General features: G+C 34.2%; 1 protein-coding gene across 2 annotated transcripts in view; it reads left to right on the top strand.

The window, feature by feature from the left end:
* Window positions 1-17,115, top strand: part of npdc1a (neural proliferation, differentiation and control, 1a) — a 23,486-nt gene extending 6,371 nt beyond the window's left edge. Inside the window, exons 2-9 of one of the 2 annotated variants that reach the window (XM_016548246.1) lie at window positions 7,579-7,737; window positions 12,420-12,515; window positions 14,274-14,465; window positions 14,923-14,989; window positions 16,016-16,097; window positions 16,204-16,283; window positions 16,647-16,746; window positions 16,861-17,115. In XM_016548246.1, coding sequence (XP_016403732.1) covers window positions 7,579-7,737; window positions 12,420-12,515; window positions 14,274-14,465; window positions 14,923-14,989; window positions 16,016-16,097; window positions 16,204-16,283; window positions 16,647-16,746; window positions 16,861-16,932 — 848 coding nt within the window. In that variant the 3' untranslated portion in view covers window positions 16,933-17,115. The remainder of the gene's footprint in view (window positions 1-7,578; window positions 7,738-12,419; window positions 12,516-14,273; window positions 14,466-14,922; window positions 14,990-16,015; window positions 16,098-16,203; window positions 16,284-16,646; window positions 16,747-16,860) is intronic. The other variant, XM_016548247.1, reaches the window with a different exon arrangement.
* The last annotated feature ends 1,088 nt before the right edge of the window (window positions 17,116-18,203 follow it).

The raw sequence follows: 18,203 nt of genomic DNA, 5'->3' as shown, positions 1-18,203 counted from the left end.
GACTGATGTAGGGCTGAAACGATTCCTCGAATACCTCGAGTAACTCGAATACAAAAAATCATCGAGGCAAATTATTTGCCTCGAGGCTTCGTTTAGTCCATTTACTGTAACTACACACGGAACACTGTGTTTCCACACGGACCATTATTACTGACGCACAACCCAATAAACGCTAGACCATACATAGACTAAAAAAAAAAGCGCTGGACATATTTAAATATTAAGAGACTTACGTTTTAGACACTATATTGCCTGTTTTTGCTTTATTTTGCCAAAAAAAAAACAACCCAAACACAGCCACAACGCTGTTTTGCGTCTCTGAGCATCATGACGGCTGTCAATTTTTAATATAACTCCGACTGGATTTGTCTGAAAGAAGAAAGTCATATACACCTAGGATGCCTTGAGGGCGAGTAATTCATGAACTAACCCTTTAATAGGCTGGTTTTGGGTTCAGTGGCCTGTTTGCGTTTGTATGGTTGTAGAACGGTGCTTTCACTAATTGAGTTAGTATCCATCTATATTCACATGTCCCACATGTTTCTGTACCTAGAAATCCCACAATCAAATATTTTATTGCTGTAGAATTGAAGTATTAAAATGATCCTACAATCAGCCGTTATCAGTTACTCTGTGCAAATGAAGAGTGAAAGCCTGCCTACTACACTTCTTCACTCTCACACATTCATTCAAATTATTAATTTAAAGAATGTATAGAATGCAATTTGGGGTAAGTAAAGAAATTGGTGATTTTATACAGCAAGGATGCATTAAATTGATTGAAAGTGGCAGTAAAGACATTTATAATGTTCTTTTAAACTTTACAGTAATCAAAAGAATCCTAAAAAAATGCATCACAGTTTCCATAAAAAATATTAAGCTGTTTTCTTTAAACAGTTTGATAACATTAAACTATTAAACCATTGATGATAATATCAAAAAGACCAAATCAGCATATTAGACTGATTGAATGACAGACTGGAGTAATGTCTGCTGAAAATTCTGCTTTTGCCATCACAGTAATAAATTACATTTTAAAATATGTAAAAATAGAAAAGTTATTTTAAATTGTTATACTATTTCACAATATTACTGGTTTGACTGTATTTTGATCAAATAAATGCAGCATTGTTGAGCATAAGAGACTTCTTTTGAAATATTAAACATTTTACCAACCCCAAACATGCTAAAAGCCCAGTCTAATATTAATTAATATACATTTTTTAAAAATGGCATGTTTTAGTACCACATCAGAGTGATGCAAACATATGGTAATTTTTGGTACCTTTGAGATATACCATTATATATAATAATCATCATATTCTTGTACCATGATATTTACATTTGGCATTTGAGTGTCCCAGTATGTTTGTGTGAAATGTAACCCAGTCATGGTGATCGTTGTGCAATCCAGATGTAATCACATTAGTACCTTGCAGCATAGTGGGTGTTAGCCGGACACCATAGTTTCCATAGCAGCTGGGATTGTAGCCCATTCCCATGAAGTTAATAAGTACTGAGAGTGAGAAAGAGCCAAATGGATGGAAACAGGTGATCCCATTGCCTTTAAAGCTAGGAGTGTCTCACAGAATCAACTCTAAAGGTCTATTTTCAGATCAAGGATATTGGATTGAGAATGTAGGCGTATTTGTTTAAGCACAATGCTGCAGATATTAATGATACATCACATTGTGTGATATTACTGTTTTAAGTGATGAAAACAGGTGAAAAAACCCAGAGTCCCAAGCTGTATCGAGATCTCCGACTATCATCGAAACTTGGTAATGAGTTTGTTTGACTTGGACCAGAAAGCAACCACCCAGAACACCTAGTAACTACATAGCTAAAAAAAAAAAAAACATGCTAAAAAAAACGCTGTGAACACCATAACGCATTATGGTGCCTAAACACCCTTGTGTGTTGTGGCAGGAACTTTTGCATTTGCATGCATTGCATCTTCAGAAAATCTAAAGTATAGGTTAATAACATGACTTCATCTGAAGCATGGATATTTGCAGCCATGGAAGAAAGCCAAATTAAACAGGCAAAAGAACGGGCACTTAGCTTGACTTTAAGTGGAGCAACAGGAAGTCCACACAATGGGAGTTTCCCTTTATCCATCCACACTTTCCTGTTCATGGCATCTCCTATCACAACTGCAAAATTATTATCCAGTTGAAAAAATTTGATTTACTTTATTGCTTCTTAACAGATTTTTTTTTAACATTTGTGACCACATATGATTCACATCCTACCTCACAAAGTAAATGGAAACTGTCAGTATTGCCACGTAAGCGTGTCCCTGTTGCCGTGCTGCAGTTCTGTGCTGATGTTGGCTTCCTTCCCACTCAGAGCTTGGTTAATGATTTCTGAGCCAGCAGCAGATGGTTAGAAATATTCATTTTAATCCACATTTATGATATGCTGATCTTTCTTATGTAATTGTGTGCGCTTTTCCTTGGCTGAGCAAGTGACCAGAGATGTGTTGACACAATCTTTTTTCATAGAAAACTTGGAAGATTTGATGTTTTAGTGTTATTTTAGAAACATTACAGATGTGTTAGGAAACAAAAAGGTCATAACGTGTTTACAACCAGTTTAATTTCTTATTTCTAAGGCCATGTCCACACGTACACAGGTATTTTTAGAAACTGAGTTTTTCCTTCTTCCGTTTAAAAAAAAAAATCTGTCCACATGAAATTGCTTTCAGTTTCGTTTGTCGTTTGATGTTTCTCATATGCAACAGAAATTGCAGTGCTAATGAGCTGACCAACGCGGTGGTCGACCGCACACAAAATTTTGTCGCACAATCAGAAAAAATGGTCGCAGTAAACAGCAAAGATAAGTTTTTCAAAAATGAAAACAAAAAGAAAGGTAAAACTAACGGTGACAGTGCTTGCATGTTTTTTTTACTCACAAGAATACCAGCATGTTCACCTTCTAATTAATCGCAATAACCGTGACTATTTTTAGACAATTAATCGTCAGCCAAATTTCATAATCGTGACAGCCCTAGGTAGCATATCAGTTTATTTAGTTTTAGATTATTATTATATATTATATTATTTTTATATATATATCTTTTTTTTATTTTATTTTATATTAAATAGATTGCTTTAGAAAGTTTTAGATTATTATTATATATTATATTATTTTTATTTATATATATATATTTTTTTTATTTTATTTTATATTAATAAATAGATTGCTTTAGAAATGGCCCTGTGTCCAATGAGATCCACTGGTGCTCTTGTCTTTCTTTTCAAGGTCTACATGTCATACTTGATTGTACACATAAATGCAATTTCATTTCTATTAGCTGGTCCTTCAAAGAGTCCAAATATAATTATAAGTTGTCTGACAGGTTTGACTTTGATCAGTGTTATGTCATTGATGTTTTGATGAGCCAGAGATGGACTGGCGATCAAAGCATCTTCTCCAACCAGAAACATTACGATTTCTATAAGTCAGCAAGCTCTGTTAGCTAAAACAATGGGGTCCTACACAAAAACAAATAAAGAGATCTCAGTGTCAGTGGAGTCCAATGTTGTTTTCAAACCCCACTGGCTTTCATTGTGTGGCAAAAACAGTTCTTCAAAATATCTTTTGGTTTCCACAGAAAAAAAAAGACACTTTTTTTTAAAGATATATATTTTCCTTTAAGATCATTCTACTCAAAACGACATTTGTGTAGTTAGTAAGTGTGCTGCAAGATAATTTGGAATAAAACATTCAGCAAAATGTCAAGTAGTTACTTAAATAGAAGTATATTTACTGCAGTGTAGCTTAAAAAACCTGTTGCTTCCAAATTCCCTTCTTATTTCCAAGCGCAGCTTGAGCTTGTGGTTGATTGTGTAAATTAATGTCCATGACCGGCTGGAGGTGGGCGGCCCAGCGGGGTGTTTAGAAGAATGTGCATCTCTCTCTCTCTCATGCACACATACAGTTGCACCTCATTAGTCAGTTTTGGAATAAAACATTCAGCAAAATGTCAAGTAGTTACTTAAATAGAAGTATATTTACTGCAGTGTAGCTTAAAAAACCTGTTGCTTCCAAATTCCCTTCTTATTTCCAAGCGCAGCTTGAGCTTGTGGTTGATTGTGTAAATTAATGTCCATGACCGGCTGGAGGTGGGCAGCCCAGCGGGGTGTTTAGAAGAATGTGCATCTCTCTCTCACATGCACACATACAGTTGCACCTCATTAGTCAGTTAATCTCAGTTCTCATGACTCCTCGTCCAGATTTAAAAGCAATCTGGTGGTGTTTTATGAAGACTAATGAGAGATGATGAGGTCTGTACTCTCTAGTGATGAGCAGAAATCAATGCACATAGAGCAGCAAAAGGGTACAATGGTGATATGGTCAAAAAACTTATGGCAAGATCCTTGCAGGGATCGATCCAAACGCCACACCACCAGCACGCAACTGAAGATAAAGATTTTTTTTTATATGCAGAATGTCATATAAACATGAATAGGGAGAAAGAAACATTTTCCCTATTTTTTTGTCATATTTTTGTCATAAATTCATCTGTCACTTGGTAGAAACAGGTTGTGTGACAGATTCTGTTTGTTTTGGGCTTGTGCAGTTTATGCTAATATTATATTTTCAGTGATTATTTAAGGACACTATCGGTCAAAAAAGTTTGGGGTCAGTAAAAAAAAAAAAAAGAAATTAATACTTCTATTCAGCGAGGATGCATTAAATTGATCAAAAGTGACAGTGCAGATGAATGTTACAAAAGATTTCTATTGCAAATAAATGGTGTTCTTTAGAACTTTCTGTTCATTAAAGAATTAAAAAACAATTATCACAGTTTCCACAAAAATATTTAGCAGCACTGTTTTCAACACTGATAATAAGAAGAAATGTTTATTCCTGCTGTGGTGTATGGGAAGCATTTGAGTTGGCAGGGCACTTCTACACTTTCATAACAGCTTTTTTAAATAAGTATTGTTGCCTGGAAACACATCGTCCTCAAGGAGGCCTGTGAATATAAAAATGTCACTGTAACAATGAAGAGTGTTTTTGTAAGCCATTTGAAAATCACACAATTTTGTCTTAGACCATTAGTCCAGTATCACGGTCTAGTTAAGCTTCATTCTCCATTAAGAACGAGCCATCTGGGACAAATCGTGAATGATTGTTTGATGATGCTTCACAATTCTTCCGGATGGAACATGTGGCATTAGGTTGATACTCAGCTCTGAGTTCCTACTGACGTCTGCCAGATGATGTCAGAGTGACGGATAGAGATCCAGTCATCACACAACACTGAAGCACTTATTCTCGGCAACTGAAAATTAATAGACATTTTGCTTGGAGTACCTCACTAGGGTTCTGGAAGTAAAAATACTTTTAATTTTATTCAGGGATAAATTGCTTTTTAGCTTTAAAGGGGTCATATGATGCGATTTCAATTTTTCCTTTCTCTTTGGAGTGTTACAAGCTCTTGGTGCATAAAGAAGATCTGTAAAGTTGCAAAGACTAAAGTCTCAAATCCAAAGAGATATTCTTTATAAAAGTTAAGAGTTAACCACGCCTACCTAAAACGGCTCATTCTAACACGCCCCCACATGTCTACATCACAATGTGGGAAGATTTGCATAACACCGCCCAAATGTGCACGCAAAGAAAGAAAGCGTGGTTTCAGGAACAGCAGTAGTGTTGATAAAGCCATGTCAGGGAGACGCTGTGTTTCAGTGCGAAAGCAAAAGCACTTTATTTGGCCTTCCGGAAGTAGATGCAATTAGGAATCATTGGTTAAGATTTAGTTACAACAGAACAGCACAACCCAGATGTTCGAATTAGTGCAACGCATTTTATGGGCCAATCACAACGCATTGGATAGCTGGCCAATCAGAGCACACCTCGCTTTTCCGACTGATGAGCTTTGTAAAAATCGACGCGTTTCAGAAAGGCGGGGCATAGAGGAGAAACAATAATGTACATTATATGTGTTTTTTGAACCTTAAACCGCATAAACACATTGCATTACACCAAATACACCAAATAATGTTCTTTTTAGCAACGTCATATGACCCCTTTAACATATAACATTTTAAGGAATACCTACCATGGCATGAGCTCCCAGGTTGTTAAGCAATGGAATATTCTCCTGTAGATGCCATAAGTATATGTTTTTAAATTTTATTTATTCATTTATTTAGCCAAATTCCTGGTGAAGTAATAAGGGTTTTTACTGACTTAATGCCATTTCTAATATTTATAAAGCAAAGTGGCTGATTTCCAGTGTAATGGAGAAATGCAGTACATTTTAATTACAGCAAAAGAGATGTTCACTGGGTTCTTTACATTATCCTATAATATTTACTCAAAATTCACAGTTTTGAAATTCCGTTGATAAGGCTCACAGGAGACTAAAGCTAAAACCATAAAAAATTTATTCATTAAAATAAACATTATCTGAAATAAAATATATATAAAAAAAACTAAAAACTAGTTGCCAAGACAACATTGCTTATTTTCTTTGAAGTACTAAAATAACTTTAAAAAATGCAATTTAATAAAAACGATAAATAAATAATAAAAATATCAAAAAGACAACAAAGTTACTACAACTTAAAGTAATATTAAAAGAAAAAATTAAGCAAACTATTAAAATTTTTAAAAAATATATAAATATTTTTTATTAATAGTAATAATAAAAAATAATATAATTAAAAAATAGCAAAAAATATAATAGTAACACTGTAAATATAGTGTTAATATAAAAAAATAACACTCATCCACAATGAAATCCACAAGCACTTTGAAAGCACACACACACCTGCTGCTGACCCAGTTTCCTTCTGCACCCCACAGGGTGAATTACACAGAAAATTGAGGGATTTATAGAGAATAGGAGCACATATGAAAAAGTATCATTGAAGAGAAGGAGCTGAGATTATGATTGCATCTGTGGACCGATTTGAGTCATTCAAGCGTGTTTGTACCGATGACTGATTTTAGAGTATCTCGAGTGCTTGAGAGTCAGTCAAGGATATGAGGCAGACTGAACTCAATAGCATTGATGTCATTTGGTACTTTTTACCATTGAATGTTTTCGAGGCTTCAAGGAATTTTCAGGTTCAGTACAAGTAAAGCTCTATCAACAGCATCTGCGGGATGCTTATACGTCATATCCTTCAGTTCTATCCTTGTACGTGTGATGTGAAAGTTTCCAGGTTTACTGGCTTTGCATGAACATGACAAGTTGAAAATAAATAAATGGATATACATTAACCTTAATTTTTTAAATATTAAAATCAACATCATTATGAATTTTTAAAGGGGCATAATAATATTCTCTATCTGCAGAAACAACAACACCAATAAAAAAACATGCAGGTGTGGCTTCAGAGGAAATTATGACTTTGAATGAACATCATTTCCTTCACCTGCCATTAACACCTGGTGCACTACTGCATAATGATTTTTAAGGCACATTAATATTCAAACACATGGCATGTGACATGTAGCACTTCAGGGCACTAGAAAAGTTAGTTTGTGCATGGTAATATCATTTGTGTGTGTTTTGTTTTTAATTCTTTCAACATGTATTTTCTATTTTCTCAGCAAACAAGTGCCCCGATCACATAGACTGTGCCAGAAAGGGGCGGCACTTCTGCAAGCCTGGCTCCTCCCACTGTGGCCCCTGCCTCACCCCATTGAAGGAAGATGAAGCAGGACATTGTGTTGCTCGCAGGACACACTCTCCCCAGCACCACCATCACGGTACGAAGGCTTTCACACACCCACCATACCCACCTTCTAGCTACTGTGTCATGATTTATTTTGCAAATATTGTCTAATATGGCCTGTAGTTTGGTGCTCGTCAGACGACACACAACCATTTTCTCGAGCCGAATACTGTGCATTCATTAATCGAACCCTCTGCCTGTGACTAATGCCATGGTGAAAGAGGAGATGATGCTGATGGCTTAGAGCGCAGATCCTCCCATCATCTGGCCTGTGCTTTTGCTCTCGTTTCTCTCCTCTCTCACTGTTTCTATTGGTTTTGTGGTGAGCATAATGCTTAATCTCTCTCTCTCTCTCTCTCTCTCTCTCTCTCTCTCTCCTCGTGTGGCTGAGGCACATGGCTGAATTTAATCAGATGGATTGTAAGCGTGCACGCGTGTGTCTGTGTGCTGCCTTGGCTTTAATGTAATTTCATGTGAGCGCTGCTCTAGCAGAAAGAAATTGCACTCTTTTTTTAAATCTATTGCAATACTGTAGTCATAGGTTTTTCTTTTGTGCAAAATATTTTTTGTCATCTTTAGCAATATACTATTTTTATTTTTATATGTGTATATATATATATTTTTTTTTTATTATATATATCAATTATAATTTTTATTATTCATTTATTAGGTTTTAATTTACTATAATTGCTGAAAATCTGTGAGTCATGCACAAAAGGATTTGAAGCATAAAACCATAAACTTACAGCATAACAGCGTCAGGTTACAAAAACAATAGTTCTTAAGTTTGATTTTTGAAATTAAATATTATTTTAACAATTTCATTGGTCAAAAGACTGTCTAGAACCAAGCATCCTTCAGATAAAAAAAAATTAAACTTCATGAAATTTACTAGTTATGTAATGTGATACAGTATAAATATTCAAAATATGAATATATTAAAATACAAAATGACACTCTTAAGATCCAGAAAAATGTTATAAACTTGTTATTAATGGCTCTGACAACTATAAAGTAGTTCCATGACAGCTTTAAATTCATAAAGTTTTGCTGAAAAATACGATTACATATGGCAATTTCTTTTTAATGTTTACAAGGGTGATAAAAGGGAGTGCCGTTGGTACCAATGTCTCATCTAAAGCAAATTACATTTATTATACATTTTAATATTTATATGATTTCATAAAATGTTTCCATATCTCATACATTTGACAAAACCTCATCTCTTATCTTTGTTAGCCAACTAGCAAAATTTACAGTAAACACAAATGTATCTTCTCTCTCTCTCTCATACTCTGCTCTACCTTTCCTTTTAATGAGTGATTCAGCTCTCCAAACACAGGCCTGCCTCACTGATGAAGAGTGTGATAAAGGGCTGGTTTCATTTCAAGCGATTCATTTGTGTAACTAGAACCTGCGTGTTTCCAAAAATATCTTCAAAAACAATAGCGTTTAAATGCGTTTAGTGTTTAACAGTGCATTTGACATCATTATTGATAAACAGAGATATAATAATGAAATGTTAGCCGCTTTGTATTCTCAAGTAGAATAGTTTTCCTTGATTTTTAGAGCAGTTTTGTCTCTTATAATCTCACCTCTGGCCTTTTGAAATGCTTTACAGGACAGTCTTAAAGATTGAAAGAGCGCAATTAAAGCGATAGTGAATCAATGTTAGACCAAGGTGGAACCTGCTGTTAAAGAGTTTACTGATCAAACAGTCACAAGTCACAAGTCTCTTTGCTTTAATGTTGTCACGAGTGAACAACACTGGGTGTTTTAGAGTTTTAAAGAACAGTAAAAATTCATGTGGATTTTTATACCCCATAATGTATTTGAAATCTTGATTTTTTTTTTCCCGCCCTTGAATTTGGGCCACATTGACAAGGTATTTAACAGCCATCAACTAAACCGAAGCGTCTGCGACTAATCGTCATCCGTCTATGTAGGTCAACAGTCTCATTTTTGCAGCACTGTTTGGACAGAGAGAGACACCGGAGACCAGGACAACAGTCAATAAACACCTCCCTGATTTGATCATATTGACGGAAACAGACTGTCTGGTTGTACTATTTTGGTGTTAAAGGCACAATATGTAATTTTCGCCACTAGAGGGCATTTTTTCCTCCCACCCCAAATTTTTTCACTCAATCTGATTTTTTTGCACCACCATGTCCCTTTAGGGGCTCCGTACGCTTTGGATAAAAAAGCTAAATGCTAAATGACTAAATAAATAAATAAAACTTGCATGTCAGTGAATCACATAAAACATATTTTTTTAGAGTTGATTTGTATTGATGTGTCATCACTACATTGTTGTTTGATTTGAGCTGTCAATCCTCTGACCAATGATAATCACTGACCAATGCACTTAGTGAAGTCGCCACTAGATGGCAGTATAATCACGTCCAAAACGCCTATATATTGCTGCTTGATGCATGTCAGAGCTGTTGTAGCTGACTAGTTATAGAAAGCTGCATGATAAACTAACAAAAGTCATGAGTCAGGAGAAATTAGTGTGTCCCGAATTATAGTATGCCGAAAATAGTTGGAACAGGAAAATTTTTAATATGCTTTTTCGGGAGGGTTTTTGAAGTATGCATTCATGCATTCTTTTTTTTTTTTTGGTTAAATTGCTTGTTTTACATGCAAATTCAAACAGTAAATGGTCTGTGGTATCAAAGCATAATTTTGTGATGGCATAATATGTCTTAATATTGCCATTCTAAAAAAACAAAATTGGTGTAGAAACAATTTTCACTCAGAAATTGCTAATAAATTTCACCGTTACACAAAAACAGCAAGTAACACATTGACTTAAACATGAAATTTTGAAATAGTATCTTCCTGTGATACGCACTCCAATAATCATTTTGTTTTATTTACAGCTTCAAAAAATCTTTTTTTACAGTGTGGATTTTCCCATCACCAGTGAAGTACAGACTTGTAGTGAGCAATAAAAGTATAACAATTGAGTAATCCATTTTTAGATTTAAAATTAATCTTTAAATTATAGTGTTTACAGATTAAATTGCATTTAAAATTGTGGAAATAGTTGCTTTTGTACATCTAGCACCTACTGAGTCAAAACTTTATTGAATTGTTCATTCTGCTGCTCATACATCAGCTTTAGTCAGGCTGGACTGTTTGTAAACACCCCTTTTATGTGTACACCACAGATTTACAGGTCCACTTGTCCTCTCAAAACAAGTACAGATGGTTTGACCCGCCTCCTTTGACACCTGCTGTGGAGCGTGGGGGTGTTCAGACAGTGATATGTGCTGTTCTGGACAGTCTTCTGTAGACTAAACACAAACCTTCATCACAATAAACTTTCTGGCTTCTAGTAGCCCCGGTCTGTAAGTACTTTGTGGTAGAGTGCTGAGGAAAGTTTTGATATTTATATTCTATGTGCAAGGTTGATAATCAACATAAAGTTCTGTATGGAAATGACACTTTTTATCAGCTCTTTGCAGACACATGCTTTGTACCATATGCAACACCTCACCACGCAGTGCCATGGCTGTTCACTTTATGTATGTGACCTTTGTCAATGTGTGTGTTTTAAAGGAAGAGCAAACAAAACCAGGGCTGGGCGATATATTACATTATTTATGATACATTATGATCTATTCAATATTATTTTGTTGGTAATACAAAGAACCTGGAGATATAATTTATTTTTTTTACTATATAAAATCTTAGCACTAAACGACTTGTCACAAGCTGATTGGTTCCCGTTGCATACGCAACCAATGAGCTCGCTGCTTTACATTTAAATGGCCGATTAGCATTCGCTTGAGCATTGCAGCGCGCTTTAGGAGTTCCTCTGAAACCCTCCACCTTCCCCAGCTCCACCTGTATAGATCTGCTACAGGTTATTTTATATGCTATTTGTGCAGCAGCAGTATGTCTTAAATACTCACAGCACCATATCAGCTTATGTATTGGCAGTAGCAAGTTCCTGTACTTGCTTGCAGCAGCAGCAATAATCTACAAATACAGCAATAACCAACAGCAGCAGCGTAGCAGATCTCTTCCCCAAGACCAAATACATTAACATTGTCATATCCATTACCATGCTAAAATCTTCCGAGTGTTCTCATGATAGAAATTGATTTATTCAAGATAAATGACAAGAGTTTTGATTCCTTTCTGTGAATCAGTTCTTTCGGATCAGTTTACTGATTCACTTGTTCAACACTCACAACTCTTTCCATTCTGAACGTTCCAGGAGTTTGTGTTGTGTTCCGGTGTGTAAGAGGTTATGAGTGATCACACACCCCCTCTCATTGGCCACACACACACATTCAGGCTGGTTGTCAAGAGAGATGATCTTCCATAGTCTTGGAATGCAGCTTACTGTCTGGCCAAGCGTACCATTAAACCATGTGCTGCCTTTGTTTTCCGTTTTGAGAGTGTCAAACAAACAACTCTCTGGCACACTCTCACTCTCAGGACACACACAGTCCAGTCATCACACTTCTCTCATAGATTATATATATATATATATATAAGAATATTTACAAAGTTTCATAATATACTCCCAATACAATTGAGGCTGAACTAAGTGTGGTATAAAGTACAGAAAAAAAGTTTTATTTTTTATTTTATTAAAACATGGTACCATGATTTTTGTGCCTGTTCAATGGCAGAACCATGTTTGTCTCTTGATATTTAGTTTTTTTACCATATCACATTCTATCTTTATTTCCACAGGTATTTCCACAGCCTCTCATCCTGACGTTGATGAAGAAATCGACTATCTGTCCTCTGTTATTAACAAGCAGCAAATGTCAGAAGTCAAACAGCCAGGTTTGACCTATCTATTTTTAAAATCTATGTGGTTATGGTTAGTGAGGTAGTGTAGCGGTTATAGTGGTCATGATTCATAGCAAACCCTTCTGAACTTTGCACCGTGTTCGCTCTTTGCTATGTGTGAAGTTTCTGTTTACATGTAGTGTGCTTGGCCAGTGTGACAAATAACGGTACATTTGGATTGCAGAAGCCTTTGCTGCTTAGTTAACAGTGGAAAAATACTGCAAACAAGAATGTAGTATAGTAACATGAAAATAAAAATAAAGATAAAAATGAATACTGTCCTACATCGTATTTGTTGAATCAAATCCAGTACTTGTTTCTTACTAATTTTGCAGTTTTGATTCCAAAACTAGTGGCTGTTTTGCTGTTGGACCGACGTCACACCCTCTCACAAAATATGATTTGCATTTTGTAGTAATTTTCCTTTCAACAACTATTTGTAAGGTGAAGAAGTGTTGTATTATCCCTTCATCACATTAAAAACTGCCACAAAGACATGATTCCTGTCTTCCTCTGAGCCACATTAGAACTATTTGTTCAATTTTCTTCTTGTATGAATGATTCTGAAAACATTATTTTATTCCAAATTCTGATTTTAATATGGCCAATGACAGCAGATGATGTGGACGTGACCTGCGGGTCTTTTACTACATCCAAACAGCAACAGAAAATTACAGATTTTGTGAAAAAAGCATGTTTATTTATAAACTTATTTATGTAAAGCTCTTTGATATTAAATGGAGTATTTGAACATATTTTCAACTCGTGTGCAGATATACACTACCGCTCAAAAGTTTGGGATCAGTAAGACATGTAATGTTTTTTAAAGAAGTCTCTTTTTTAACCTGTAATCCTTTTTTTTTCAGGATTCTTTGATGAATAAAAAGTTTAAAAGAACAGCATTTATTCAAAATATAAATCTTTTCTAACGATATAAATCTTTGCTATCACTTCATTTAACACATCCTTGCTGAATAAAAGTTTTAATTTCTTTCAAAAAAAGAAAGAATAAAAATGTACTGACCCCAAACTTTTGAACTGTAGTGTATATTGTTAGAAAAGATTTCTTTAAATAAATGCTCTTCTTTTTAACTTTTTATTCATCAAAGAATCCTGAAAAAAAGTATCACAGGTTCCAAAAAATATTAAGCAGCAAAACACTTTCCAGCGCTGATAATAAATCAACATATTAATGATTTCTGAAGGATCATGTGACACTTTATACTGGAGTAATGGCTGATGGAAATTCAGCTTTGCATCACAGAAATAAATTATATTTTAAAGTATATTAAAATAGAAACCATTATTTTATATTGTAATAACATTTTGCAAGATTACTGTTTTTTCTGTATTTTTGATCAAATAAATGCAGCCATGATTAGCATGAGACTTCTTTAAAAAACATTACATGTCTTACTGATCCCAAACTTTTGAGCGGTAGTGTATATTTTGAATAATTCTTTGTCATTAAAACCAAAACTTTTTGACATTAGACTGCTTTTGTTGTTTTGATAAGTGTATTAAAGCTGAAATATATATAATTTGAAAAATCTTTATTTTTCTTTATTTATCTTTATTAAAAATCAAATTATTTTGTATTTAAAAAAAACAAAAAAAATAGTGATGGTGAATTTTTAGCATGCCCAAACTAGATAATATTAGTCCTTTTTGCAAATCAGCAGAAATTTTGTTGTTGTAAATTATTTTTATGCCCTTTTTCATTTCTCTCTCTCTGTCTTTTCACCGCTTTAGACTCTCGCTCACAGTCTCCTCCGCAATCGAAGCAGAAGAGTCTGTACAAACCCACAACTGTAGAACCAACGACCAGCGGTCCATTGATCCCAACACACCAGACCCCTAAATCTCCCCAGCCAGTCACAAACTCGTCCGACCGCCACGGGCCGATCATCTCCCCCCACTCTTCCAGAGACAGCCTGCTAGTCTGTATGTGTCACTAGGTTTTTTTCAGATTTTATTTAAAGCGTAATTATGATCAGTGTGTTGTGAGTTGTTATTTTTCTTAATAATTTCAGCATGCTTTGACCCGGTTTCCACAGAAATCTTTCAGTGTGCTATTTTTAATGCCACTTTACCAGTTTTATTGTGGTTTGGCTGGCCTGCATCCCTGACGAAGATGGCATTTTAACAGCAGGCTCATCACATGATGCTACTTTTCTAATTGGCTTGTCCTCAGATGTTAGTAGACTGTGAGCCTCTCTGAATTATATGGAAAGTCTCTGGCATGTGTCAATTTACACACTTCATGCACATGCTGTTAATTGAGAGTGTCCCTCATTTCGATGAAGCAAAATGTTCTGTTTGTGACAGTCCTCCTCATGTTTTTTCTTGTCTATCTCTGTTTCTCTCTCTTATAATTGTGTGTGTTTGTAACTGGGAGCAGTGATGATATCTTTATGCATTATTGTGGGATCCATGGCACTCATCATCGCTGCAGTCTGCTGGGTCAGGTAAGTTTTTTTATTATTATTATTTCAATTTATCAGTGATACAGTTTGTCAGGTCAAACCATGATCATGCCACCATAGTGTGTTTTTAACAGACTTCCTGTTCAATCTAATGAACTAATAAAGATAGAAGCCTTTCTAAATTTCACATTTCAATTTCACTTTTATTGCCGAAATTGTCTTGCATCCCACAATGTACAAAAGAAACCGCACATTAGTGCAATCCAATTACAAAAAGTAAAAATTTATTCTGTGGTATTTAACTATTTTAGGGAAAGGACAACAACAACAACAACAACAAAAAAAAGCCATATCTTAATTTTAATTATTTTGTATTGCATATTATAAATATTATAAATATTTATTTATAATATTTTTTATATTCTGTTTAATATTCTGTGGTGTGGTTTTTCATACAATAGTTTGAATATTATTTATAAATATAAATTATAATTTTGTTGTCAGTGCCACCTTCTTAAATTTAGCAATTTTTTTTTTCCATATTTATATAATTTTTTGTAGTCTTTTAAATAAGAAAAACAAATATTATTTTAGTCTATATCCTATATATGTCCTTTTTATATCATTTTCAGTGCCATTTTTTAAAATGTATACTATAAAATTATTTTATCATTTTTTTTTATTTTTTTTTTATTTAGTGGACAAATAATTTTACGAAATTAGGTGTGTATTTCTTTAAAACAATGTACCTTCTTAAATTTAGCAAATTTTTTTTTCCATATTTATATAATTTTTTGTAGTCTTTTAAATAAGAAAAACAAATATTATTTTAGTCTATATCCTATATATGTCCTTTTTATATCATTTTCAGTGCCATTTTTTAAAATGTATATTATACAATTATTTTATCATTTTTATTTATTTATTTTTATTTAGTGGACAAATAATTTTACGAAATTCGGTGTGTATTTCTTTAAAACAATGTACATTTCAGTGTAAATCGCAGTGTTTTCTATTGCCAACTTTAGCCTGAATTTTTATTTTATTTTATTTTTTAAATTTTTACAGGTTACAGAGAGAAACTCGTCTGGCTCAGAAAGTTGATTTCCCTGCGTTTCATGCTGCGGGCCCCAATCATAATCATACTTCAGTGAGAGCATTCACATTATTCATACAGTTCATACATCGAAAAATAAAATAAACACTTTGACACTTCTTGTAATATGTGTTTATGACCATGTCTTTCCATGTTTTAGTCTGGGGATACAACTCTGGCTCACAGTGCTCAGATGTATCACTACCAGCATCAGAAACAACAGATGCTTTCAATGGAGAAGTAAGCACAATACATGATCACTTCATTAGTTTAGTCACTTTAGCTGCATTGTCTCTTCTCAGCTCTCTGTCCTGGTGATTTCCTTTCCACATTATTTGTGCATTTTTATCGTAAGTCACTTTAAGAGAATGCTGACCAAGAACATGAATGTAAAAATACATATAACGTTCCTTACTCATTTCCTTCCTTCTTATTTGCTTCCACTTTCATGTACATGTATACATGACACTTGCTATGACATTATAACGAAGTTGAAGCAGCCATTGCACTGTGAAAAATATTGATCTACTAAACTTTGCATGTAAGTATCATAAAATGTGTTCTATATTATATCCGTTATAATAATTTTTTTTCTGAACACAGACGTAAAGCAGAACCTAAAGTCTCAGAGTCTGGGGCCTCATCAGATGAGGAGAATGAAGTGGGAGATTTCACTGTGTACGAGTGCCCTGGACTGGCACCGGTGTGTAAACATTTTTTTGCATTTAGCAGCTCTTCAGCATGTAGTATCTCTATTTAGCATGTGTTTCTATGGCACTATTAATACAAAATAAGTGATATATTTTTTATTCTTTAGACTGGAGAGATGGAGGTGAAAAACCCACTTTTTGACGACTCCACCTTGCACTCCCAGAGAAATCACAAGTGACCTGGACACACACACACACACACACACCCCTGCATACTTTTAGAATAGGTCTAACACACCTAAAAGCATTCCTCCACAGGGTGAAGCTGCATCTGTTACACCACACACAAATGAAAAAAGATGACTGAAAAAAATTGGCGCTGATGCCTAGCCCTTCAGAACAAAGTGAGAAAAACACCCAAACTAAAGATACTGAAGAAGAGATGGTATGTAGTCATTCAGGTAAATAAAAGTAAAAGACAGCAGTGGTTAAACAGTTTTTTTTTTTTAACTCCGATGCACATATATGAAATCTGAAAGAACTCTTGCACCGCAAACTCTCAGTGGAAACTCAGACTGGCCTTTTAATGCGGTTTCTTTGCACCACATCTTCATTCTTCAAAACTGGGGTTTGTTTTCTCATCTTTTTTATGTCACCTCCTTTTTAAAATCATTTCTCTTTAGGGTCGTGTTAGGAATCTTTATAAGCATCTTTTTCAGCTAGATGTAATTTTTTAACCAGTCTTCATGTTTTTGGGCAAAGCTGCCTCCAGAAGCACCTCTTCTGATTATTGTGTATAAGAAATACACAGTGGTCTCTCAGACATTTACTGGTGTTATTTCTCTCTCCTTATCCAAATATTATTTTCTTATTGTGGACTTTTGGTTGTCTTTATCTATGCTGATCTAAAACAACAAAATATACTTTTTTTGAGATTAAGAATAGTTCTGTTTAATTAATTTTTTTTGTCTCATTAGTAATTTTTCCTATGCATGTTCTTCAATATGAAGTCTCTTTCTCTCTCTCTTTGCGATCTTTATTTTTTTTCTTTGTAACCCTCAGTAAATATCAAATCCTTTTTATCTAATGATATAATGGTTGTATCAGGAAATTAAATACTAGTTATACTGAAACAGAGAGACGTTGAGGTTCCTGTGCTCAAATCACTTTAGTGTAAATAAATAAACTTAAATGTATTATATATTACTTCCTTAAAGTGTATGGGTGATGATGTTTTTGCATATGAGCTATAAAACAATCATCAGCTGGGATGATGGTTATGATTCAAGAGCTGCTGTTCTGATACTGTTAATACACTAAAATACTGTCTTGTTTGGATTAGAGTTTATTTTTTAATTTTTTAATAAAATATAGTATTGCTATAGACAGCATTCAAAAAGTTTGGGGTCATAAAAGATTTCCCTTATGCTCACCAAGGCTGCATTTATTTGATCAAAAATATAAAAAAAAGAAAAGAAAATAATAATAATAATAATATTATTGCTATTTA

This window comes from Sinocyclocheilus rhinocerous, unplaced genomic scaffold (assembly GCF_001515625.1).
Source record: "Sinocyclocheilus rhinocerous isolate Xijiao unplaced genomic scaffold, SAMN03320098_v1.1 scaffold192, whole genome shotgun sequence".
NCBI lineage: Eukaryota > Metazoa > Chordata > Actinopteri > Cypriniformes > Cyprinidae > Sinocyclocheilus > Sinocyclocheilus rhinocerous.
This window is presented reverse-complemented; position numbering and strand designations above follow the sequence as displayed.